This window comes from Protopterus annectens, chromosome 13.part0 (genome assembly GCF_019279795.1).
Source record: "Protopterus annectens isolate FY-2018-M chromosome 13.part0, PAN1.0, whole genome shotgun sequence".
Classification (NCBI taxonomy): Eukaryota; Metazoa; Chordata; order Ceratodontiformes; family Protopteridae; genus Protopterus; species Protopterus annectens.
In genome coordinates, this window is record NC_056747.1 from 302,775,558 (window position 1) to 302,801,470 (window position 25,913).

A 25,913-nucleotide genomic window follows, 5' to 3' on the forward strand; every position below is an offset into this window, starting at 1 on the left:
TTCATAGCTAAATTTATAGATACACAATTAAAAAACATCTTGTGCAATTGTAACTGGATAGTAAAGGATTCCTGGGACCTTTTGAAGAAAATCAACAAGAGTATGTACAACCATAATTTAGTTTTTTTGACAATAGATGTCAGGGATCTGTCTTCAGTCATCCCCCATGACACTGGTATTGAATGGTTTTACCTATATTTATGTCAATACACTGAATTAAGTCATGATAGGATACGTATGATAAGGAGCCTAATGGAACTTATTGTAGACACCAATATCATTGTCTTTGAAGAACAACTATTTAAACAATGTAAGGGTGTAGCTATGGGGGCTACCCTGTGCACCTATTTTTGCTAACTTAGTTTTCGCATTTTGGGGAAAGGAATACATTTTTACTAGCCCTTATGCAAAGCTATGGAATTATTATGGTCGCTACCTGGACGATATAATCATGTTATGGAATGACAGTGAAGAGACACTTAATGAATTTCTTGCATTTATTAAAGGAGCTACAGATTTTTTGGATTTTACATATACCATCCCTTATGAAAAAATAGACTATTTTAGACATTACTATCAGTAAAAATGGATCTAACAACTGTTTTGAGACCACTATTTTCAGAAAACCTACCTATTCCAATACACTTTTGCATTTTACCAGCTTTCACCCCCTACACCAGAAAAAGTCATTAGTAAAAGGGGCAGGGGGGAAAAGACTTGCAAGAATGGTGTCTGATTTCCATGATTTTCTAGATCAAATCCACATTCTTAAGGAAATGTTGGTAAATAGGGGTTATCCCCCAGAGTTTGTTAATAATATACTACAGGAAGTTGTTGTTAAGAGGGAACATGGTTTATTTTTTCCGTTATTAGGAAAAGGACTTGATAGTTTTTCTGAAGTGGAACATAGAACTGAGAACAAAGCGATAACAGAGCTGCTACTTTTAAATACAGCCTGCAGTTCACAAATATTAGCAATATAATTCAACACAATTGGAATTTATTTAATACCAGTAAGGAATATTTGGACACAGTAGGAACAGGGCCGAATATAGTATACAAAAAGGACACTACAATCAAAAATATGTTAGAGAGAGCACAGGAAGTGTGTTCTGGAACTAGGGGCATGTACAAGTGTGGGTTCTGTTTACAATGTAAACATATCTTGGAAAGAACTCAAATTTGTATCCCAAATTTTGGGAAATTCATTTATAAAAAGAAATACACTTGTAGTAGTAAGGCTGTAGTTTATATAGGGATGTGTACTCAGTGTCCCTGTTTCTATATTGGTAAAACGATCAACGCCTTTAGGAGTAGAATGTACCAACATTTCTATGATATTAAGAAACAAGATACAAAAATGTCTTGGCTGTTCATACCATAAACAATGTAGGGCACGCTTTTAGGTTTTCAGTCCTTGAACAAGTTATGCTGGGAGATAGCGGTGGACCTCTTAATGATTTTTTGGAAAATAGAGAACACAGATGGCAGCTGAGAACTAATGCCACACAATACCCAGGTTTAAATACTCGTATATCTTTCAGCTCTTTTCTTAGATTAAAAACAGAAGGCTATACATAAAACAAAAGTTGTGCACAACAAATCCTATGATATTATTTATTCTTTAATTTTGTTTCTATGCAAGGCTGGATTTATACTAGTTGTACCACAACTTGTAATTCTAGTTTAGGTGACTACTATGTATTCTGTAAGATCACAACGAGTTTTATTAATTGATTGTGATGCCATTAATTGATTATGTGGATTGGGAGTGTATATAAAAAGGGTCAGTTTTGTGATGTTATTCTGCAGAAGTTTTTATTAAAAAACCAAAGCGCTAAATATATTGACAGTGTGGATCCTTGTCTTTCTTTCCTGCTGATTATTATATTTTAAAATACTTGAGAAAAATGTATTCACCTCATTGCAGTGCCAGAAGCACTGACGATCCTGCATCGACAAGAAGCTCGGGTGAAGTGTCTTGTATTTTCATCCATAGTAGCATAGCAGGCTTGTAGCAGGGAAGATAAGATTTCTGTAATCACTCCATGTGAAGTACTGAGCATTCCAAGAGATGAGTGAGTTTTCTTATGTACTACGGTGTGGCAGAAGAATGTAGTGCTATCCTGAATATGATGCAGTGCTAATTCTCAGTGTCATAAGAATGCATGTTGTTTTCTGCTAGTTGTCCTGCTGATTAGATAGCAAAAAAAAAAAAATATATATATATATATATATATGTAACATGGAGAACCTGGAATAACCAATGTTGTGTGGGTGACCCACAATGCCTAGGAATGGCTCCCTGAATTCAGTCTTTTATGTTCTTCATATTGATCACTGCTGCAGTAGCCTTAGCTATATGGGAGATACCCTGCAAAGGTATAACAGCCAGCCAGCTTGCAAAGATTCAGGGCACCTTCCATGCACCCCAAACTGTCAACCAGCTCAAGCTGAGCTGACTGAAAGACAAGTTTGTGTGCAAAGCCCTTCAGGGCTTTTCTGCTGCTGAAGACTACACTCCCCATGTAGCTTTCAAGGATCGACTGTCGGTTTGTGTTTTCCTTTGCTGGGCAGATAAGCTCTGTTTGGGGAAGAAAAAATTGCATTTTCTTTTATTTGCTGATGTTTTATTACTTTCCACTTCAAGGAAGTTATTTTAAAACTAAGAGTGTTGTTTTAATGGACTGTATTGAGACTGTAATGTACTTTAAAATGGAGCACTCTTTTTTTCCTGTTAGTTTAAACATAGTGTAAACTAATTGAAAACATATTTATTTTCTTTGGAGAAATTGTTTATTTTTCCATTGTGGAACTGCCATAGTGTTTGCGACTGCTTTTTACTGTGTTTTTTTTTTCTGTAGGTTTTACTGGGATTTCCTGCTTGTCTAAGCTGGGAAAGAGGCACTATTTTTGGCTTGACCATGGAACATTATTGCCTGTCCCATGGTTGATCCTCTTTCCAGCCACAAAAAGAAAATGTTAAGCAAACTGCCTTTGCCAGCACATCAGGCTAACAGTTTGCCTCAGATGCAGGTGGGTGACTCTACTGTGGCCATTTGTTGTACCTCAGACCACTCAACTTTTACCCTTGATCTCTCTGGTGTAGCATCTGTAGCCACCATGGACTGGATATTAGCCATGTCTTCTGTGCCTTTTGGAGTCCCTTCACTGGGCAAGGGAGAGCAACTCTTGTCAGAGAGGGAACAGGGAAAGTTTCCCTGTTGTGTGAAAATGCTGTGCCCGTCCCTGGTGAAGCAATGACTGTCATTACTAACACAGATGGCTCCATTTTTCTTGTCAAAAAGAGAAAAGCAACATGTTTCTATTCCTCCTCAAATTTCGAGTAGTTTACTGGGACTGGCCCAGGGTTTAATTCAGGCTATTGATGCTTCTTATAGAGTTACTTTCCAGTGAAAGAAAGAGATTCCTCTTTTCCTGAAGAGATTCAAGAGTCTGAATCTGAACAGGAAGATGCAGGGAAGGATTTGGGATTTTGTTCTCAGATTGCTGATTCAGACTCGCAGGAAAGCTCAGTTCCTGTTTCTCCCTCTAGGGTTTCTTTCTCTGAGACTTTTGCTAGAATGTCCCAGTTTTTTCAGTGGGAAAGCACAGAGGTTTCTCAGTCGCTTACAAAATACTATGAGTTGGTACAGAAAGATTTTCCAGAACCTACACCCATTTCTCCTGTCCTCTCTGCATTGCAGTGTTTGTCTTGCTGCCTGCAGTTTTCCTGATTGTCAGCTAGCTATCCCCAAAAAGGTAGACCAGGATGTATAAAGTTCCTCAGTCTTTTAAATTTTTATACACCATCCCACATCTGACCCAGCAGCTGTAACCTTAGTTGACTCACCTGCTGCTAATAATTTTTTTAATTCCAATTCTATCCTTTCTAATAAGGATGGGAAAATTATTAATATCTATTAAAAAAATAGCGTATACTTCTGCAACTTTGATTTTCAGAATTTTAAATTGTCAGGTGCCTATATTAACATTTGTTCTAACATATTGTAAAAGTATGAGCAACATATTATTTACAGTTTCTTCTTGTGAAGAAAAATCTGCTTTAAATAACTTAGTTTCTTCTATTGCACAGGTCACTACTCATTAGCAGTGTGTGTGTGTGTGTGTGTGTGTGTGTGTGTGTGTGTGTGTGTGTGTGTCTGTTGATTCTTCTTCCAGAGGTATGGTCACTGGTACAGTTTTAGGGAGGTTTGCTTGGCTGCACTCTTAGAAACTTAAAGATGATGTTAAAAATGAGCTTTTAAATTCTCCCTTGGATAGAGAATTAGTGTTTGACCTGCTGCAAAAGTGATCAAAAAGTGTGATAAAAAGGGCAAGCTGATCCAGAGAATATCTCTTTCAGCCCTCCATTTCCAAATTGTCCAAATGATTTTCTTTCTTCTCATCTAATTTTGGCAAAAAAATAAATAAATTAAAAAATAAACAGTCTCAACGTAATTCCGGTAAATAGACATTTAAGAAGTAAAATGGGGTTCCAAAAAGAATGTCCAAAACAAGGACAGTCCAACAAGTCCAAATTACTGTTCAAGAGACTTTGTGATCATCTCCCACCCTGGCCCCTTTTCCTCTTCAATTAACTCTGAATCTCCAATTTTCTATTTGGCAACAGATTGTTTCCTACAAATGGGTTCTGAAAGTCATTCATCAGTGTTACAGATGGCAGTGGGAGGAAATTCTTCCTTTCCAGGGTCCCATTCCTCATCCTGCAAGTCAGGCTCTCGTTTCCACCTGCTCTTCATCACATGGTGATAGACCCAGTTCCTCATTCCCAGGTGGGGAAGAGGTTTTATTCAAGAATATTCCTAGTGCTAAAGAAAGGAAATGCCCTGAGAACAATTCTGGATCTTTCTTTCCTGAAACTGTGATGTTGCTCAAATTCAGAATATTACGTCCCTTCACAGCCTCCTACCTCTTCTTTCTCTTTCAAGTTTCCTGGTAACACTAGACTTTAAAAGATGCCTATCACCACACCCCTATTCAACTAGACTTCAGGAATTTCTTAAGGTTTTGTGGTTGTATGTGTTTTGGTCACATTATCAGTTCTCTGCCATACCCTTTGGGACTATACACTGCACTAAGAGTGTTCACAAAGTGTCTGGCTCCAGATATAACTCATTGTAGGGTATTCACATTTTTCCATATTTAGATGACTTGCTTATATTTGTGGAGTCGTTTTCAAAATGGCAAGAATATTTCTTTTGCTTAAACTGGGATTCAAAGAGAGCATTCAAAAGTCTTTCTTGACTTCCTTACACAAGATTGTGTTCCTGAGATATCAACTAGACACCTCAGACCAAAGAGCTTTTCTTCCACAGGAAAAAAAAATAGATATTTATTTAGATCTGTTTCTAAGGTTTCCCACTCAGCCTTTGGTCACTGTGAGGTAATACCACAGGATTTTGGGTTCCATGGCATCTGGGATTCTCATGATACCCTTATCAGTAGTCCACATGAGACAGGTACAGTGGTATTGGAAATCTTTTTGTCACAGCATCAACACCCTTAACTTTTTCAGATCCCAGTACTGGAGTTTGTCAGAAGAGAAGTTTTTGCTGGAGACGACAGATATCCTTAAATCCAGGTCTCCCCTTCTTCATTGTGTTCCAAAGCCGTCAGTCATCACAGACTCTAAAGACTTTGCTTAGGGACCAGTTTTAGGAGGCTAAAAGTGCAGGTAGACACCAAGGACAGAAACAAGCACATAAATATCTAGGAGATGCTTACCCTGATTAAGGCACTCAACTCTCTGAACCATCTTTGGTCCCCGGGACCCCTTCAGGTGGTGCCATAGTTATGTGGTACATCAACAAGCAAGAGGAGACCCCCTTTGCAGACTAATCATGTTAGCTCTGAGATGTAGCTTCACAGCACAATCACCTGCTACAAGCATCCTGCATTCTGTCAGAGAAAAACTGTGTGGCAGACAGGCTGAACAGGACCAGGACAGACCCTCCCAAATGGAAACTAGGTCATGCGGTCTTCCAAGATTTGATCATCTGTGGGGAGTTCCTCAAGAAGACTTCTTCAGCTCCTCTCTGAACAATCAAGTTGGCAGTATTCTGTCCAGAACTCCATGCAATATGGCCCATGAGACAGATGACCTTTTCTTTCCTTTGGACAGTTATGTTTTTATATTACTTTGCAGTCATTCCACTAATATCCATGGTGCTCCTGAAGATTAAACAGGAGTCCCCCAAAATCATTGTGGTGACTCTCTTCTGGCCCATGCAGTTGTGATTCTCCCTTCTTTTGGAAATGGCTGGGCTGGGGGCAATTACCACAAGCTTCTTGCAGAATGGATCTACTCACACAAGAACAGGGGTGTTTGATGCACCCCTAAGTCAGTCAACTTCCATCTGTTTATGAGGATGTGCAGCAGATACTAATGGAGGCAAGAAAGTCTGCTACTAGAAAATCATACATCAGCAAATGGAAAAAGTTTTCTAGGTGGTGCCAACAACATAAACTGCACCCATTCAGGGCTAGTTGTTCTCTGGTTTTACAGTATTTGGGTGAGTTACTATCCTATGTCTTTCGTATTCCTCCGTCAAGGTTAATTTATTGGCTATTTCAGCATGTCTGCCCATGGATCCTCCTCTTTCAGGATAGGCTCATCTCAAAATGTTCTTGAAAGAGGTTTTGCATAAGAGGAATCATTGGCCCTTCCTTTAGATCTTAATTTTGTGTTAGGGTAGCTAACACTTGCTCCATTTGACACAGCTAATCTGGCTGACTTTAGGTTTTCAACATGGAAAACAGTTTTACTGATTGCTCTGACCTCTGCAGGAAGGGTATCTGAGTTGCAAGCTGTTATGGTGAGTCAACCCTATCTCATTTTCCATAGGGACACAGTTGCTTTAAGAACTAATCCTCCTTTTATGCCTAAAGTGGTATCCAAATTTACTTCAAGCCAAACTGCATCGCCCCATTTTTTTCCTGAACCTAAAAATGAGGGAGAAGGGATACTCCATACCTTGGATGCCCACACCACAGACAACTTGAGTACTATCTTGACAGAACTAATTCTTTCAGATCATTGGATCAATTATTAAGTTTTATGAAGGTAAAAAGAAGGGACAATTTGTGTTAAAACAGACTATTTTCAAATGGTAGTTTAAGGCTATTACATTTTGTTATGCATCCATGACAAATCTATTCCAGGTGGGGTCAATGCTCTCTGTAACAGGACCTTGGCTTCATCAATGGGTTTTGGAAAGGGTTGGATTATAGAAGTATTCTAGAGGCTGCTACTTCATCCTTTCTGCATACTTTTACTAAGTACTGTAAGCTTGATTCCTTGTAGAGCTGTAAGTCAAGCTTTGCTGTGACCATTCTCCACAGGATCCTGTACTCTTCCCTTTACACCTCCCAGATATAGTTAGCTATGGTAATCTACCCATGTAGCTAAGGCTACTGCAGCAGTGGTCAACATGAAGTACATATTACAGTTGTGTAAGTTGAACTTACCATAACAGTAAATGTTTGAATGATCACTGCTGCAGTAGCCACTCTCTCCCTCCATTCCCCATGTTTTTGGTGTTTTTTTTTAATGCCAGGGTGTGGGCATTGATCTTTCAGGGCTCATCCTGCCTATCTCAGCTGGCAGAAAAGGTCTTGAAGGGCGTTGTGCCCAAACTTGGCTTTTAGTCAGCCCAGTCTGAGCTGGTGACAGTTTGCACTAGTGGAGGGTGCCCTAAAGCTTTGATAGCTCGTTGGCTGTTATATCCTTGGCAGGATATAACCCATATAGGTAAGGCTACTGCAGCAGTAATCATTTGAACATCTTCTGTTATGTTAAGTTCGTCTTCCGTAACTGTTCTTTCCTTGACTGTTGATTAGGGGGTTCTGAATCTGAAGCCATTTGTTCAAGGTGGGAATTGACAGTTTCTGTTCTGCTTCTACTCTGAAAGTGTCATTGCAACAGTGCACTGCTACAATGGTTCATATTCCATGTTTTGCCGTGGAAAGTTTGTCTAAAAAGGTCTGATGGCAAGAAGTACTTGTCAGACATTTACAACCCAACTAGCTGTTTTAAATAAACTGCTTTCTCTGCCTGATAATGAGCACTCAACACACAATGTTAAGAAGTTAGTTTCATTGGTCAGACCCCAACAAGTATTCTTTATCAGTTTAAATGCTACAGACTTTATTCTAAACATTGCAGGGGAAAAGTTGTTTTTTTTATGAAAAGTGAGGTGCATTTTTTGGTGAATTCCATCATTGACCTGATGAGGAATATTTTATGACTGGATGCAGGATTGGTTCCTACTTGCATCAACATTTTTTTCTTTCTCAGGACTCTTTAAAGCAGATCAGCAATCTGTTTTTCCTTGTGGAGGAAGCTGGCTTGAAACCCAACTTGAATTCTTATGCAGCAGCATTGGAATGTATGGGGCGTACGGATGCTGTTTCACAACAGGTTGTCAAAAGGTAAGATGGTGGACTTTATTTTGCGCTGTTTTCCAAACATTCTTTAATATCCTGGTCTTTCTTAAGTTGAAAGGAAAGATAATGGTAAGACTAATTATATAGAAGTACCGATTTGACAGAGTAGTGGAGACCTTAAACATATTGCCAAAGGCACTGGTATAGTGGAGGGGCTCTGGGGCATCTAGAATTTGGAAGCAGAAAACTGTATAAAGGCTAGCTTTACACTGTTGCAGAGTTAGTGAGCCATTTTTCTTCATTGTGCACCTTCATAAGTTTGGTTGTAATTGTCGATTTTTCTTCATTATCAAATCAGCAAGTAAGTCTCCTGAACAATTACATTAAACAGATGTCCATATTTTTTTTAATTCTTTATTGCATATTTAATTAATATTTTCTGTTAACTTGGTGCATAACTCAGAAACCCAGAAATTCAGAAAGACCTAGTATTTTATTGTGTTACACTAAGAGTAATGGATTTGTAGTCTGCATTAGCTTCTGTGTGGCCCCTTCCTTTAGTGATTTGCTAATTAATATGCCAAGGATTGATTGGACCCAGAGGCTGAGAGGTGGGAGCAAGATTTTATTCTTCCACAGAAGACAGGAAGGTGATATGCATCCCAAAACTGCTGTCCTTGTGAAGAGGTTATTAGAAATTTGTTGAGCATCAAAGACAAAATTTGTTGAGTATCAAAAACAATGTTAACAGCTTGAGTGATGAAATAATTTGGTGAACTTTCAACAAGAATATCCTTCCGTTTCATAGGGTAGGACCCTGAGTTTAAAGTTGGATGAGTGACTTTTGGTAAAAGGATTATTATTGTGATCTGGTTTTAACAGTGCATAGCAGCATTAGAAATCATGTTAATGCACTGTGTGTAGATATCCCGCATCTATGTTAAGCATACATTTGTGTGGTGGCTGAAGAATGCTGAGAGATTCAGTTTGCTCTGTGACCACTTACCTGACATTTTTTTTCTGTCTGACCGAATTTTATGAGAAGAGATTTGCAACAGGAATTTCCTGTGCTGCTTGTGCATTACTCTCTTTAAGGGGCTGTGTATGTGAGTGTAAGTGTGCTGCTTTTGAACACTGTTTGACAACTTACCTTCTGACTGACTCAGACTGCATTAGTTTACTGTATTTGACGAATCCTCCTCTGTCCCAGCATGGATAGTTATCCTACTCCTGCTGGTCTGTCTGCCACTATACCTATAAAAAAAAGCTCATCAAAGAGCCCTTGCTGACATTGTGAACTCAGGCAATGCCTCAACCAATGGAGCTTGACTCTGCAGTGGGCATTAGTCATTCCGCAGACCACTCACTTGCCTCTCTGGCTTCCTTTGGTGTAGTCCTTTTGGCCCCTACAAGCCAAGGGTCAGCCACATCCTCTTCAGCCGATACAGTGTCTGATCCTGTTATGGGAGAACCATGTCTTTTGGGTCAGTATGACACTCCAGAGGATGCTGCTCAGTGTAGGTGGGGAAAAAGACCTCTTGATGGGGCAAAATACCTTCTTTGAATCAGTCATTAACTCTACCTGTAAAGAAGTAAACAAAAGGTTAAACATGTTTCATCTGAAGCTGATTTTCTTACCTTAGGTAAGAAATAGTTAGAGCTGTTAATCCTGGTACTCAAAAATCCTTACCTGAAAAAGATGTCAGCAGAAACATTCCTGAGGAAGACGTTAGAGGATTCTGACTTGGACAGGAAACAGGGCGGCTTCTTTTCTAGATTACCAAGCCCATTTCTCTGATTCATAGAAATCTTGGTCCTCACAACCTACTTCGGAGGAATTTTAATTTTTCAGTCTGTAGCAAGAATGAGTGGTGTTTTTACAAGAACAGATGGACGTTCCACCTGAACTGAGGAGATGAGGATACACTATGTAATAAGTAAATATGCCTTATTCCACTCCTATTCCTCCATTAGTGCCAGCCTTGGAGGATGTATTTAATACTGCCTGTAACAACCTTGATTCTCAACATTCAGTTCCCCCCAAAAAACAGGCTTCAAGTTTCTCAAACTAACAAATACTTGTTTTCCCATCTCAGGTCTAACCCTGCAGTCACAACCACAACTTCACCAGCTGGGAACAGGTTATTGGTGTCCTCCTTTCTTTCCCCTTTGGACGAGAAAGGAAGGGTATTAGATTTGGTAAGAGAATATTTTCTTATTCTACTTTGATGTGTAGAATTCTTAATTATCGGACTGTTAAGTGGAAGTTTCTTTTTTATACAGACGGTTTAAGAGAACTATCTGCTACAATTCCCCCTGAAGGTAGTTTCTATCTGAATTCCATTGCTTCTAACAATTCTCAAATATCAAAAAATGCTATAAGGAGTCTGTATGATTGTGCAGATATTGTGTCTAGAGCCACTGCTACTGCTGCAGTGTTGAGGAGATATGAATGGGTACATAAAGGCTGAAATTTTCAAATATGCTTTAACTAAGGAGATTTTGTTTGGCATCTTTGCTACCCAGGTCCTCAAACAATTTGACGAAAGTCTGTTGTAGTTGTTAATTAACACAGGGAGATCTAAATGATATTTCAGGCCGCCCATTCCAAATCTCCTAGATCCTCTTTCCTATCTTAAAAACAAAAGCAAACAATCCCAGTCTTCTCAGTCCAAACTGAACCAAAAAGAGATGGCAGGAGAGAAACAAGAAACCGGGATCTTTTCCTAAAAAGGGGCAATCTACTACTACAGAATGACTATACCAACATTCTTTCCTCTTCAACCCCTGTCTCACTGAATCTGTCCCAGAAGCTGGCTGTGTGCATTCACCTTGGCAGTAGATTGTTTCATACTCGTGGGTGTTGAAAGTGGTTCAGGAGGGATACAGTTGATACTGAATGCAAATACCTCCTTTTAGGGGCGTTCCTTCCCACCTTCCAAACCAAACAGAATTTTTTCCTCAGGTTATTTCTCACTTACTTTAGGAATCATAAAACCACTGCCATTAAATTAAATGGGCAAATACTTCTATTCTAGAATGTTCCTGGTATGGAAGAGAGAATCTTCTTGGAGACTAGTTCTAGGTATTTCCTTTCTAAATTTGTATGTGAAAGTTGCAGAATTCAAGGTCGAAATCTGTTACCTCTCATTCCCCAGGGAAGTTTTTGGTAGCATTAGATATCCTTCCTTGCATCACTGTTGCAGTATGCAAAACTTTTGAGGTTATCTCATGAAATAACCATGACGTCCACCCGAGGGACTAAAGCCAAAACCTTCCATAAAGCCATACAGCCAAAATATGACCTAGGCCTGTGGGCATATGGGTACATGAGCTGATGTGCAAGTATAAATTCTTAGGCTGTCTTGCCACCAGTCTGAATGGAGGTCTCTCACCCATGTCTGCTGTACATTTGGTCATTGGTACTGTTGGGCTTCTTTAGTTCAGATAAGTGCCTGTTGGGAACCTTCTTTTTCTCAGTACTATTGCTGTTTGTTGCTCTGTTAGATGTCAGCTAGGCGACGAAAGTGGGATTGCGGTAGGCAGATTTCCTACAAAGATCACAACCAGTGTCATTTCTGTATAGGGGCAGAGCATGATTATAAATATTGTACGATTTGTCAGTCTTTCATCCCAAAGACTTTAAGGACTCTACTTTTACTCAACTCTTATTTGGAATCCCATCTCTTAAAGAACCTCACCAAAGATAAAATTGAGGACCTCTCTACCCCTGATGTCTTGCCTTTTCATAGAAAGAAATTTAAGAGGCCCAGGTTTGAAAGTACTGCCTCTCAGTCAAACACTTAGGTCTTGTAGGCCTTGGAACCCTCTGTATGCCCAACAACAGTTCAGACTGACTATCACAACCCTGCCAGAGGCTGGTATGGTATCCAAGGTTTGCATGTCCAAAGTGACTTCTAGTTACCAATGATGGTGAGAAGGAGAACCCCATATTATTATCTCAGAAGGATAAAAGGGCATTACATGGATTCTTGTTAAAGGAGAAATCCCAGGATGTGTCAGAGTTCAGCGGGGTCAGAGCCTCCCCAATTAGTAAAAGCTGTCGTTCCAACAAAGAAAAAGAAACAGAAAACCAAAAACGTTCCCCTCCCCCCTAGATGTCCCAGGAAAAGGAGGAGATGGACTTCACTCGGGGCCTATTTAAAGCTGTCATAGCACTCGGGCCTCTACTCTTTTCGGAGCCTACCCTGATGTCAGTTACTCCTGCCACACCTCAAGATAGTCCTTTAGAAACCTCCTCTGAAGACGATGACTCAGATTCTGATGAACGCTCTTTGACATACTCCTCACAGTTCCATTCCCCAGGTCATATGGGTTCGGATGGTGAGAATGCGTTTCTCCTGATTCCTCAGCAGAGGAAGATTTGTTTGGGGAAACTGTTGCCAGCATGATGAAAAACTCTGAATGGAAATCCAAAGAAATCTCAGATATTCAACAAAGGTACTATAGCCTTCTGAAGGTGAGTACCCCACCCCTCCACTCCTGTCCCACCTGTTCTAGAGGCCTTCCTGGATGTCAGTAACAATGTTCCACATTGCTTGGAACCTCCACCCACAGCCAACTCTGTAAACTTTTTTCCTTAAAGCAGTCCCTACTGCTTACATGAAAACCCTTCTTTCCAAACTAAACCATGCTCTGTTTCTGTTGACAGTATCCCATCTTACTTTCTTCAGATAGCTTCTCCTTCTATTGCTTTGTCCATTTTAGTCAACTATTCTATCTCTGAAGCTAAAGTACTTGCTATCTGGAAACAATTCTACACCATACCTATTCACAAAGGTGGCAATTCCACAGAACTGCAAATGTAAAAAACACAGACAGTACCACAGCTAAGAGATTTATTAAGATAAATAGAAGTAAAAATCTTTCTCACAATACAAAGGTTACTGCTTTCAGGGATCTACCCCTTCATCAGACAGCTGTTAAAATCCCACAATTCCTTAAGTACTCTAAAACAGTCGTATAATAATTCAAAAAATTACTAAAATCAATAATAATTTAAAATGAAACATAGTTACCAATGCAAAAATAAAAACATTGCGTTCATATATCACAAATTCCCTATACAAACGAATAATTCTATTAAACCATACATAGAAAAAAATGCATGTGGAAAATTTGCATGTAAAAAATGTGTATACAAGAAAGATATTTTACATATAAAGTAATACAAGTGAATATGTGTACTTATGCATGTACCTTACTAAGAATGTACAAAGCATAATATAAAATGTAAAAAGTGTAAAATGATGTGTAAAAAATATATTATATATATAAAAACACAAATATACACATGTATATATATATAATATTTTATAATATATGTACCACTGAAAAAATCAGTGCTTCAGTGGTCGAGCTTTTAAAAAAGGTTTAAGCGACACCATTTGATTCAGACCCGGGGGTTTGTCTGCGTTAAATCGTATAATCCATATCTGTTCAGCAGCTTCTGTATCATTAGATAAATTGCCCCACCTCTGTTTCTCAAACAGAATCTGTAAAACTAGAAATTTATAATTATGATCTGGTCCTGTACTCATACTGCGCATAGCAATAGCACTACTTTCTTTACAGTTTCTAATATCTCTATAGTGTTCAAGGATCCTATCCTTCAAACGTCTATTGGTCTTGCCTATATAGAAACTGTAACATGCTACACAATATGCAAAGTAGACCATGTTTGATGTTGTGCAGTCAGCATAAAAATTACTACAATAACTAAACTTCCTAGAAGGATGTGTGAAAGTGCTGCCATTATGTATGTGCTTACAGGCTGCACAATCCTTGCACATATATGTACCCAATCTGTCAGACCTACTAGTAGTAGTATTGATTGTGGCACTTCTATAACACAATTCACTTCTCTATGTTCTATTATTCCTGAATGTGAAACTTGGATTGGTCCTAATTATGCCTTGTAGGCTGTCAATCGTGGATAGAATACCCCAATTTTAGTAACAACATCACATACTACATTTATATTGCTTGCGAAAGTTAGTGACATCCTAAGTATATGATCTGTGCCTCTGTACTTATGTGTAACCACCTCACGGTCAAGGATGTGACCATTCACCTCATCTGTAGTACGTGTGTCAAAGTAGGGTCTGCATCTGCCCGCCGTATTACTCTAAACATCTAAGATACATCTATCTATAGTTTTTGCATCATAACCCCTATCTAGAAACTCTTAATTTAAGCTGATGTCTGTAAGTAATCATCATCATTAAACAGTCGCATGATCCTATAGACTTGACCTTTAATGATGTTAACCTTCATATGATTAGGATGCATGCTGATGTTGTGTAGGAACGTATTTTTCCTAACATGCTTCCTAAATAAGCTAGTTTTATGTGATTCAGGTAATCTCTCCTCACTTTGATATCCAGAAAGTCAATTTCAGTGCTAGAATACTGAGAGGTAAATCTAAGAAATCGAATAGTGTTATTGAGATAAGTAAAAAAATGCATTCAGCTCTGCCTCTGGACCACTCCAAAGCAAAAAAATATCATCCACAAACCTGATGTACCAATCAATGTATCTACCATAGGTACTGTTGGTTAATACATATGTGCATTCCCATTGAACCAAAGAAAGGTTAGCGTAGCTATTGGCACAAGCTGTGCCCATAGCTATGACAACCTTTTGTAAGTATTTCTGTTGTTGAAACAGAAAAATTTTACAGAACTCTCAGACTTCAGACCAATAGCTATCCTCTCCCCTTTGTCTAAAGTCTTAGAAAAAAATGTATACATACACAAGTAATGCGATATTTTATACAGGACACACTCCTCACTCCCACTCAGCACGGTTTCTGACCCAAACATAGTACCACTGCAGCTCTACTTTCCTTTCTCAACACCATTTCTGTAAATAGAGATAATCCTAAACTTATCTCATGCTTATTCCTTGACCTCTTGAAAGCCTTTGACACTGTCTCACATCCCCTGCTACTGAATAAACTCTCTGATCTCAACTTCTCTACTACCAATAGTAGCATGGTTCTCTAGCTATCTCACTGACCGACAGCAATCAGTAAGATGGCACTCCTCACTATCCTCTCCCCTTCCAGTGAAAGTGGGTGTTCCCCAAGGATCCATCCTTGGACTACTACTTTTTGATATCTTCATCAGCTCACTCTACTCCTCTTGTCCACAATTCTCATTAGTCCAATATGCAGACAACTCCACAGTTATCACCATTGCTAACTCACCCGCTGAACTTCTAACAGCTACCCAGTCTTCTTTCAACTCTGTTGAAACTTGTCTCACCAATAATCAGCTCATCCTTAATCCCCCCCCAAAAAACAAACTCTTACTCTTTCTCCCCAAAACTGTTACTCATATCAAATCTAGTTTTCAGATAAAGTCACTAAATCACACTCTCATAGTTGCTGACTCTAGTACTAAAGTCCTTGGTGTAACCATTGATGATGAGCTAAAATTCGACCTCCATATAAATAACTGTATCAGGAAAACCCATCAAAAACTAGGACTTCTCTACAGAAATAAAAAATTTCTAACCCCTGAATCTAGAACACACAATCAGCCATGCTTATTTTTGCCATGCCTAACATACTGCTCCCAAGTACTCACTAATCTTAACTCCACCTTACTTAGCAAACTGGAATCAACCTATCACAAAATAGCCAGATTTGCTGTACAACAAACCTACAAATCTCACCACTGTATCTCCCTCAAACGTCTAAACTGGCTAGAACTACCACACCTCCTACTCCTCTCTCAGCTCCAAATTATACACTCCATTATTTATTCACCATCCTACTGTCCAGCACTAGGCACCATAATCTCCCACTATGCCCCATCCAGACTACTCAGGAGCTCCACCCAAGACCTTTTACAAATCTACAAACCCAAGTCCAAAATATGAGCCATTACATACAGCTGCCATCACTCTATTGCTTGGAACAAACACCCACAAGAAGTTAGATCACTTTCACATCCTAAAGTATTCAAACTAGCCACTAAAGAGTACTTAAAAAGTCACTGGATTTGTACCTGTTCTCAGCCTCTTTGAACATACCTTCATTAAATAACAGACCTAACTTCCTCTGTCTTACCATCATTTCTTCTCCTCTGTACCAAAACATTTTGCAACTTAAACTAGTCTGCTTCATCATTTTTTACCTAACAATATATCCTTTCCTTCTGCTGCAGTATTCTTCATAACATTTTTATAGATAATTGTAACTGCATAAATATAACTGTTCTACAAGTTTTATTATGAATGATTATAATGTTAAACTGTGTTTGTAATGGTTATATTTTTTGTAACTATGTTTTGGAGCTTTTCTCCCCAGGCCTCTGCTGATAAAGCGTTTTTGCTCAGTCAGACAATCCCGGTTAACAAATGTAAAATAAATAAATAAAATGTTTTTGCAACCAATTCCCTCTGCAACAGGCTCCCAAAGTACAACACCTAAACATTAGCCTGATAATTTTACAAGGTCCCTGAGGGATTAAAATTCTTATGCAAAAATCCAGTAGCAGACATATATATATGTCTTTTTCTTGTCTACTAACAAGACCTTCAGTTTGCTGTCTAATGCAATGCTCTGCCTTCTAATAAGGACAGCAAGGCAATTGGCAAGTTAGGTTAAAAAAGTCTACACATCTTCCACTCTTGCCTTTAGAGCACTCAACTTCTAGACCCATATGACCAAATATTTATTATCCATTTTGTCTAACTTGAATAAAGTCTGGTCTGCAACTGAGGCTCCAGGTACTAAGCAACCGGCCCTTTACATGGTATAGCAGGCTTCCCAAGTGGCCAGGCACAGCATTAAATGTAGCTGTGACAGTCTAACCATTTTCCAGAACAGTAAATCCAAAATCACGGAAGCAGTCCACCAGCTAAAACACCAGAACGCTTTATTCAGTAATGCAAAGAACAAATCCACAGAAAACGTAAACGCTATTTAAAAAACACACAGTATGCGTTTTCGTCTCCAAAAGCATGTAAGACTTCATCAGACAACCATAAAATCTCTAAAAACACATAATATACTCTCATGTGGTTTAAGCCAACCAATAGAAATTCATTGTTTTGTAATTTCATTACATAAATCTGTTCAAAAAGGCTCATTAAAAACGGACTATCAATTAAAACACACTTTGATGTTCATCATAATAAGTTTAAAAACCTTTTCTCCCTTATTTAAAATTCAATTCTTCACAATAAATATAATTTAAAAACATATAAGCAAATAAATACATATGTTATATATAAAAACTGCTAATACTATTGTTTAAAAATTCCTTTCCTTTGTATTATATCCTGAAAGACTCACTGTTTGAATAGCACCATCTGCTGTTCCTAGAGAGCTATTGCTAGTACAAATTAAATTCTAGCTGCTCTCAGTTTTAACACTGAAGTTAAAGATATATGATCATTAAGCCCTGGGCTATTTGTTGCATCTAATAAAATCTGCCACCAAAGCTCTTTAAATTCTAGTCTTTCTTCCCAAAGGCCTCCCCTTGTTTCCTTTTTAACCTGTTCTAACACAAAGAAGAAGAATCTAGCATTATTACAATCTAATGTGTGCTTAAATAGAGCATTTGTTTCTTTTTTCTTTGATATCTCATAGATATGTTCGTAAATTCTCTTCTTCAATGCTCTTTCAGTCTTCCCCACATAATATGAATTACATTCTAAGCACATAGCTAAATAAACTACCCCTTGTGAATCACAGTTAAAATAACCAGAGGCATAAATATTTATATCCCTAGCTGGTAACAAAATCTCTATCTTATTACTAATGTATGGACACTGATTACAGTGTCCACACTGATATGTTCCATATTTTTTATTATTAAATGGTAACATTTTAATAGAAATTTCATTATTATTTACATTGTTATTCTCCAGCAAATTTTTAATACATCTACCATTTTTGTACACTATTTTAGGCATCTCTTTTTTAATATTCAAAATATCAGAGAAGGAAATAAAATTGCTCCATTCTTTCTGAAAAATCTTTTTCACTTTAGTATTAAAAGTATTAAACTCCATTACCAATGCCGAATTGTACTGAACCTCATCTTTGACACCTACATTGTTGCTCTCAACAGGAGATTCCAAATTATTTTCATTGGTAGTCAATTCTATGCCTTTTATTGGTTTATATTTTGTTAATCTATTTTGTTCTACTTCTTTTCTAATATTAGAACTAAATTCATGTGGGTAGCCCCTGGCTAAAAACATTCCCTCCAGTGTATTACATTCCTTAAAAAAAATCATCGTTCTTACTAGTCATGCGACACCCCCTCACAAATTGTCCCTTGACAATGTTCTTTTTACAATGTGGGGGGTGTGCGCTAGTGAAATGTAAGAAGGAATTACAGAAGGTACTTTTCCTAAAAACCTTAGTTTCAAAATCCATATTACTCAAGTTCTTATATATTTCCACGTCCAAATATTGTAATCTATCAGTGGACATGGTATATGTAAATCTTAAGAAATTGGTAGTGTTCTGGATATAATTAAAAAACTCCAGAAATTTCTCACTACCCCCTGTCCAGAAAATAACTATGTCGTCTAAAAAACGTCTATAAAGTGTCCAATATTGTGCATATCCGGAATTAAGGACAAAATTTGATTCCATTTTCCAGAACAACTGAAACAGGCTTTGTGAACAAGAGGTGTGCATGGTTGCATTACCAGCCACTGCTAGAGGATTCTAAAGCAAAACTTTTAGATTCTCCTTTAAACATGAATTTATTCTGTTCCTGAAGTTGTGTGAAAAGTCTAGCAGCTTCTGGTCCAAACTCATTAAGGACAGTAAACAGATTTTTTTTTTACTTTGGTTCTTAGATCCCCACAGAGTTACCTTACTAAGCTTGCTACGTTTTCTCTAAGGGAATCTAGGCCTTCCCACAAAGCTAAGAAGTTCCTTAAGAAAAGATTTTAGGAAAAAAAACTGAGGGGGACTCCAGACCTTTGAAGCCTCCCTACCCAGAGAGGTCTGAATGGCTAACTACCCTCTGCTTATCCCCCAACTCTTGGTCCTTCCCTACCCCCCCACCAAAAGACACTTCTCATCCATAAAAAATGGTTACTCATCACACAGACAAGTGAGTCCTCTGCGTCATTCAGCATGGGTACAGAATGACTTGGAAAGGGCTTCTCCCTTTCACAAACATTCCCCTGCCACCTCACAACCAGATTCAGCTACTCTACCCCTTCATCTAATTCAGCAGGGTAGTATAGATCCAGTTCCCTTTCAATTCCTAGGAAAAGGGTTCTATTCCAGACTATTTCTTGTGCCAAGAAAAAGAAGAGATTGGAGACCAATTCTGGCTCTCTCTATGCTCAACACCTTTCTACATGTACCCTCCTTAAAGTGTTATCCCTACAAATTCTGTTTTCTGTCATTCTACTACATGCCTTTTTAGTCTACCTAGACTTGAAGGATTCCTATCTTCACATTGCTCTATGTCCTTCTTAAAGGATATTTTTGAGTTTTTCTGCTGGCTCATTACATTCTCATTTCTCTGCCTTGCCGTTTTAGGCTTTTACAGCCCAAGTCTTCACATATTGCCTGTCCCATCATAACCTTCTGCAGAACAAAGGGAATACATTTATTCACTTACTTAGAAGACCTATTAATGCAGGCACTGTCTCAACACATACTCTTGACACATCCCATCTTCACCCTGTTCCTTCTCTAGGGCTTGGTATTCACAATCAGCCTCGAGTGTAATCACCCTTACCCAAGACATTGTGTTCTTGGATTGCAGACTAAACTATAAACTCATTCAGGTTTTCCTACCACCTGACAAAGTGGAAAGTCTGGCCATTTAGTTCCACTTTCTTCTTCCCCATCGGTCCTGTACTACAGGGGGATTTCCGAGTTTTGGTACCTGTAACAACAACTAAAACCCATGCTTCCTTTTGTCAAGTTGCACATGAGGAAGATCCAGTGGTACCAGAAGTCTGCCTGTTCCCAGCATTCACAGCCAGTGGATACACTCCTTCCATAATTAAAGGAGGAAATCCTTTGGTGGATATAAATAAATAAATAAAGGTTAACCATGGAACTGACTTTCAAATTGCAGACACCGAAGCATGAGCTGTATACATACACATCAAATGATGCATGGGGAGCTTGGATAGACACCCTGAAAGTTCAGGGACAGTGGCCAAAAAACATCAGACCAGAGCACATCAGTCTGAAGGAAATGAGAGCACTACTGCAGGCTCTACATTCCTTCCATCATCATTGGAAACCAGGTCCTTTAAAAGTGTTCACAAACAATACCACTGTTATGTGGTACACAAACAAGCATTGAGGCACCACATCCTACCAGTTGTGCTAACTGTCCCATCTTAGCATGGAAGTAGGCAACAAAAACAAATCTTTCTCTGAGCAGTTTATATTCCATTACAGGAAAATCTCTTGGCAGACAGTAAGCAGATTAAGAGAAGACCTCTGTGAATGGATGCTGAACAGGATTTTCCTTGACATAGTCCACAAATGGGGGAGGGGTTTCTTCAGATAACTCTATTTGCTTCCATCAACAACAAACAGTTTCCCCTTTTCTGCACAAGGACTTGCTGTCCTCAACATTGGAAAGTAGATGCAGTGTCCTTCCCTTGGAATAGGAAGTACCTTTATGCCTTCCCCTCACTTCCCCTCTTTCCCATGGCCTTACTAAAGATGCAAAAGGAATGCCCAAAGATCCTACATGTGACTTCCTTTTAGCCAAGGCAGTATTGGTATTGCCTTCTCTCTTCCATGTAGCCAAGGGCCATCACCAGAAACTTCCTCCATAGTGGATTTGCTCACACAACAGAAGGACTCACTTCTACATCCGGACCTACTATCCCTCATCCTTATGATATGGATGATAAGATTCAGACCCTTTTTGACAACAGTACTCTGAGGTTGTGATGAAGGTGCTCCAGGAGGCAAAGAAACCTTCCACCAGGAAATCTTACATAGCCAAATGAAAAAGATTTGCTATTGGTGTCTGTTTAAACAACAGGATCCAGTTCAAGCTAACTCCTCACTGGTCCTCTGCTGTCTATGTGACTCAGTGAAATCTGACCTAACATTCATTGGTTTAAGGCACACATTTCAGCTATATCTGTTTGTCTTCCTCTGGATCCCCTGTTCTGGCTAGATTAGAGGTTAAAAAGTTCCTTAAAGGAGAACTTCATCTCAAACCTCCAAGGAAAGCCATACAATCCCTCCCATCACAAAGGCTTGAGACCTTAATGTTCTGCTGGAAAAAATTACTCTACCTCCCTTTGAGCCAGCAGCTTCTAATTTCCTCAAATTCTGTATTTGGAAAACCATTCTGTTGGTAGCCCTCACCTCTGCCAGAAATATATGAATTGCAGGCCCTTAAGGCTATCCCTCCAGGGAGTAATTATGCCCAAAGTGGTAAACATACTGTCCCTAACTACCTTCTTCCCTAACCCACAAAACAGGGGCAGTTGAGTCTTCATTCCCATGATGTCCATTGACAATTCAAAATAAAAGCAAAATACATCCTTCTTCATCACTGTTGCAGTATTCTTCACTCCTGGGGTGTCCTAATGATGATAGCTGAATGTTTGGCCAGCACACCAAAACCTTTACACCTTTCAGGTGCCATGCATTAGACGTGTGCCTACCTGCAAGGTGTAAGTACACATGTGACATATGAGTGCATGATCCTCAGAACTTCTTTGCTTCCAGTCTGAACCCTACCTTTGAATTTGGTCTGCAAGCCGTTTACCGAGTTGGGTCAACTATTGAGCCTTCTAAAGGCAAGTGCTCCTTGGAGTCTGTTCCTTATTTTTTTTTTCCTATTACTTTAGTTTACATGTCATCCAGAAAGGGAAAATGAGAGTATGTGAGGCAGATTCCCCATAAAGAGAAACATGAGAAGTGCCTTTTTTGTTTGGGTGCTACACGTGCCCACATGCAGCGTGAGATTTATTGGATGTTTTTCACTAAGATGCTCTGCAATCATTTGTTGTCTCTTTCCATTTATTAGGAAAACCAGCGGTAGGAGCTTTTGGCTTAGGGTACTATGGATGAATCCACCAGCACCAACATTCAGCCACCACTTAAGAAGAAAGTCAAAAAGATACTTACTGACACTACTGCTGCTGTCCAGTCTCAAATGGATGTCTCTATTGGACTGGGTGAAGAACCAAAGGACCATCCTGTGCCAATGTCAACTTCCCCTGCTGTGATCCAGTTGGAGGCTGACATGGAGCTGTCTACCCACACATCCACTGAGGCTGCACCTACATCTGGTGCAGATGTGGAGTGAGAACCATGGCCTAGGAGGATTCCACAGATACTTGTCAGGGAAGAGGTGCCTGGTACCCTCATTGAATCTAGGCAGGGGTCTGAACTTCCTAGATTTGTTAAAGCTGATATCCGTTTAAAAAAGAAGCAGAAGGCTAGGCATGTGGCTCCTGTGGCTAAGGCTTCCCACAAAGAATGACAGGAGTTTACTCAGTGGCTTTTCAATGCTCTTATGGCTATAATGCCACTTCAAGGATTATCTTTTCCTGCTTCTCCTTCTAGACATCCTAGGAATTATGATTCTTCTGATGAAGAGTTAGATTCTGGTGAGGAGTCATTGGCTTACTCTTATCAGATGTACTGTCCCTTGCCTTAGGATCTGAAGAAGAAGAGTCACTTTTCCTGACTCCCATATGGAAGAACTGTCCTTTGGGGATATGGTAGTTTGTATGATGGAAATTTTAAGTGGGACTGTTCCTAGGTTTCTGAAGTTCAGAAAAAGTATTATGAACTCTTGCAAGTAGGTTCTTATTAGCATTCTGCAGTCCCTCCCATTGTTTTCACTACAGCTTCTCAGCCCCCCCCCCCCCAAGAAGCCAGACATGTTCTATAAAGTTCCTGAAGCTCAAAGGTTGCCCTTCCTCTGATACTGCTGTTATTTCTGCAGCCACTGATAAACCATTCAAGTTACTGCCCTCTTCTAAGCTTTTGCCTTCTGCTAAGGACAGTGTCATGGACAGTTATGGGTAAAAAAAAAAAAAGTATATACATCTGCTACCTTAGCTTGCAGGGTTGTTAACTACCAGACCCATATGACTGGGGATGTCTTGGCATTTCTCTCCAAGCTTGGGGTATTTAGGCCGATTATGCCTGATCCAGAGGGTAGGTCTTTGACCATTTCTTTTTTTCAGCTCTCCTTCTTCGGTGGTTGGTCATTCTATAAGATATTGCTGTTGATGCCTTATCTAGGGCAGCTGCATCTGGATCTGTAATGAGGAGATATTCTTAGTTAAGCATTCAGGCTCTGTGTGAAGACATCAAGGCCAAATTATTAGACTCCCCCTTAGACAACTAGAATTTCTTTGGCATTGTTGCTGTTGAATTAAGACCCTTCAGGATAAGTGTAAGGTTATGCAGGGTCTAAAACAAATCTTTGTCTCTACTGTGTATAAGTTTCAGAGAAGCTATCAATCTAAGCCCTGTTTTGTCTGTAGACAGCATTTTAGGGGCAAAAGGGCTTCTAAAAGTTTTTGCCCAACAAGCATTCTCAGTGTTCTAATGACCAGAAGCCTCCTTTCTCTGACAAGTCTGCTTCTATTTGACATTCAGCCACTCTTACCCCTCAGCCAGATTCTTCTGTCCCTAAGGTTGACTCTTTCTTTTCCTGTTTAGCAACAGATGAAGACTGATATTGGGTACTTTCCATTGTCGAAAATGGTTATTTTATGATTTGGAAGTATGTTTCCTCAGCTTCCTCGTTGTCAGCTCCCACATTTTCCTTTGGTTCTTTGATCCTAATAGCACCTTTTGGCCAAGGCAGCATTGGTTTCCAGCGTTCCACAACCTGAGCAAGCAGGAACCTTGGCTGCTACAGCAGAAGGCAAACCTATTAACTCAACACATGGGAATCATTGTGCGCCCCAACCTGAGCACTTTGAGGTCGACAGCCTGGATGATTTAATCCTTTCCCTTCTAGGGCTTCCTTTCTATGAGGAAATCCTGGCCATTCTGAAAGAGGCCAGGAAACGGAGTATTGCACAGTTATGCATATCAGAATGGAAAAGATTTACAGTCTGGTGCTACTCCAAAGGTCAGCTACTATTATAACAGCAAAGCTTCCTGTGGTGCTCCCTATTTAGCTTGGAATTTTCTCACTCTTCAGTCAAAGTTCATGCATCGGCCATCTCTGTCTGCCTCCTTATGCAACCCTGTCCTTTTTTGTAACCCCTTTTTGAAAGCTTTTTTTGAAGAGCTTTATGCATCTCTGGCCTTGTGGCAGAGCACCTTTCCCCCTCCCCCAGCCTTCTCAACTTTGTTTTGAAAAAGCTTACCCTGCTACTTTTTGAACTTGCTGTCACTTCTGACAGTAAGTTTATTTCCTGGAAGACTGCCTTTGTGGTGGGTATAACCTCAGCTAGGAGAGTCTCAGAAATTTAAGCCCTAATGTATACCAAGCCCTTCGAAATTCTGCACCCTAGCAGTCACTCCTTCAAGCCTAAGGTGATCGCTAAAGTCTGTTTGAACCAGTCTGTACACCTCCCAAGTTATTACTGCAACAATGAAGACATTTTACCATCTACATTTGATTCAACAGTACTTTTTGATGACATTCCAGAGTTTAATAAAACTGCTGGTTAAAATAAGTTGAACGATTTTTACTTGAGTTGTTCAACTAATGGCGTTTTCTTTTTCTGCGGAGTGTACTACAGATGCTTTGAGCTTGCAGTGCTCTGAAGTAATCCTTGAGTGTAATATTGCTGACAGTATACTGCTGTGGTATTTGTGTGAAGGGTTCTCCCTGACAACTATGCCAGCAGAAAAAAAAAAGAATGAAAAAATAAATTGAAGAATTCTGTAGCAGGAGGCATGTAGCAAATCAAGGTAATGTACAGCTGTTGCATAGCCACTATGGCTATTGTATATTGAATAATACTAACGCCTTGTGGTCATCTTTTCATTCAGATGTCTGCCGACTTTGTGCTACTGGTAGACCCACTGCTTGCAAACTTCAGTTTGCACCTGCATGGCAGTAGTATGCCAGAATGCCACCACTGAAGAAAACAAAATGTACTAGTTTAAAAAAACAACATATAATTTAAAAGTGCTTGAGAGTTCGCTTTTATTGCGTTAATCAGCATTCTTCCCCAGCAGTGCCATGTACTCTTTCATTTAACTTGATTAATTGTTTTTAAGCATTTTGTATAGGTCATGTTCATTTTTTTTTTAATAACAACATAGCTCTTCCCAGTTCATCCATTGATTTATCTTAACACCATTAATTTTTTTAGTAAATAATGAAAGCAAACGCTGCATCAATATAACCTTTTAAATGTTCTGAGTGGTTGACAGATGAGTAACTCACAGTGGCCTCATTGAGTATGCACAAACCTAGAGTAGAATGAATACTAAAGAAATATGATATGGAAATGTGTACTTAAATTGTTTTAACTCCTGGTCACTGTAGTAAGCTGTTCTCAAAAAAAATATTTCTGCGTGTTAG

At 39.2% G+C, this 25,913-nt stretch overlaps 1 protein-coding gene across 1 annotated transcript in view; it reads left to right on the forward strand.

Annotated features, from left to right (window-relative positions):
- Positions 1 to 25,913, forward strand: part of POLRMT (RNA polymerase mitochondrial) — a 1,430,506-nt gene that overhangs the window by 106,046 nt on the left and 1,298,547 nt on the right. The window contains exon 4 of the mRNA XM_044053892.1: positions 8,321 to 8,454. Within this exon, the coding sequence (XP_043909827.1) occupies positions 8,321 to 8,454 (134 nt within the window). The remainder of the gene's footprint in view (positions 1 to 8,320; positions 8,455 to 25,913) is intronic.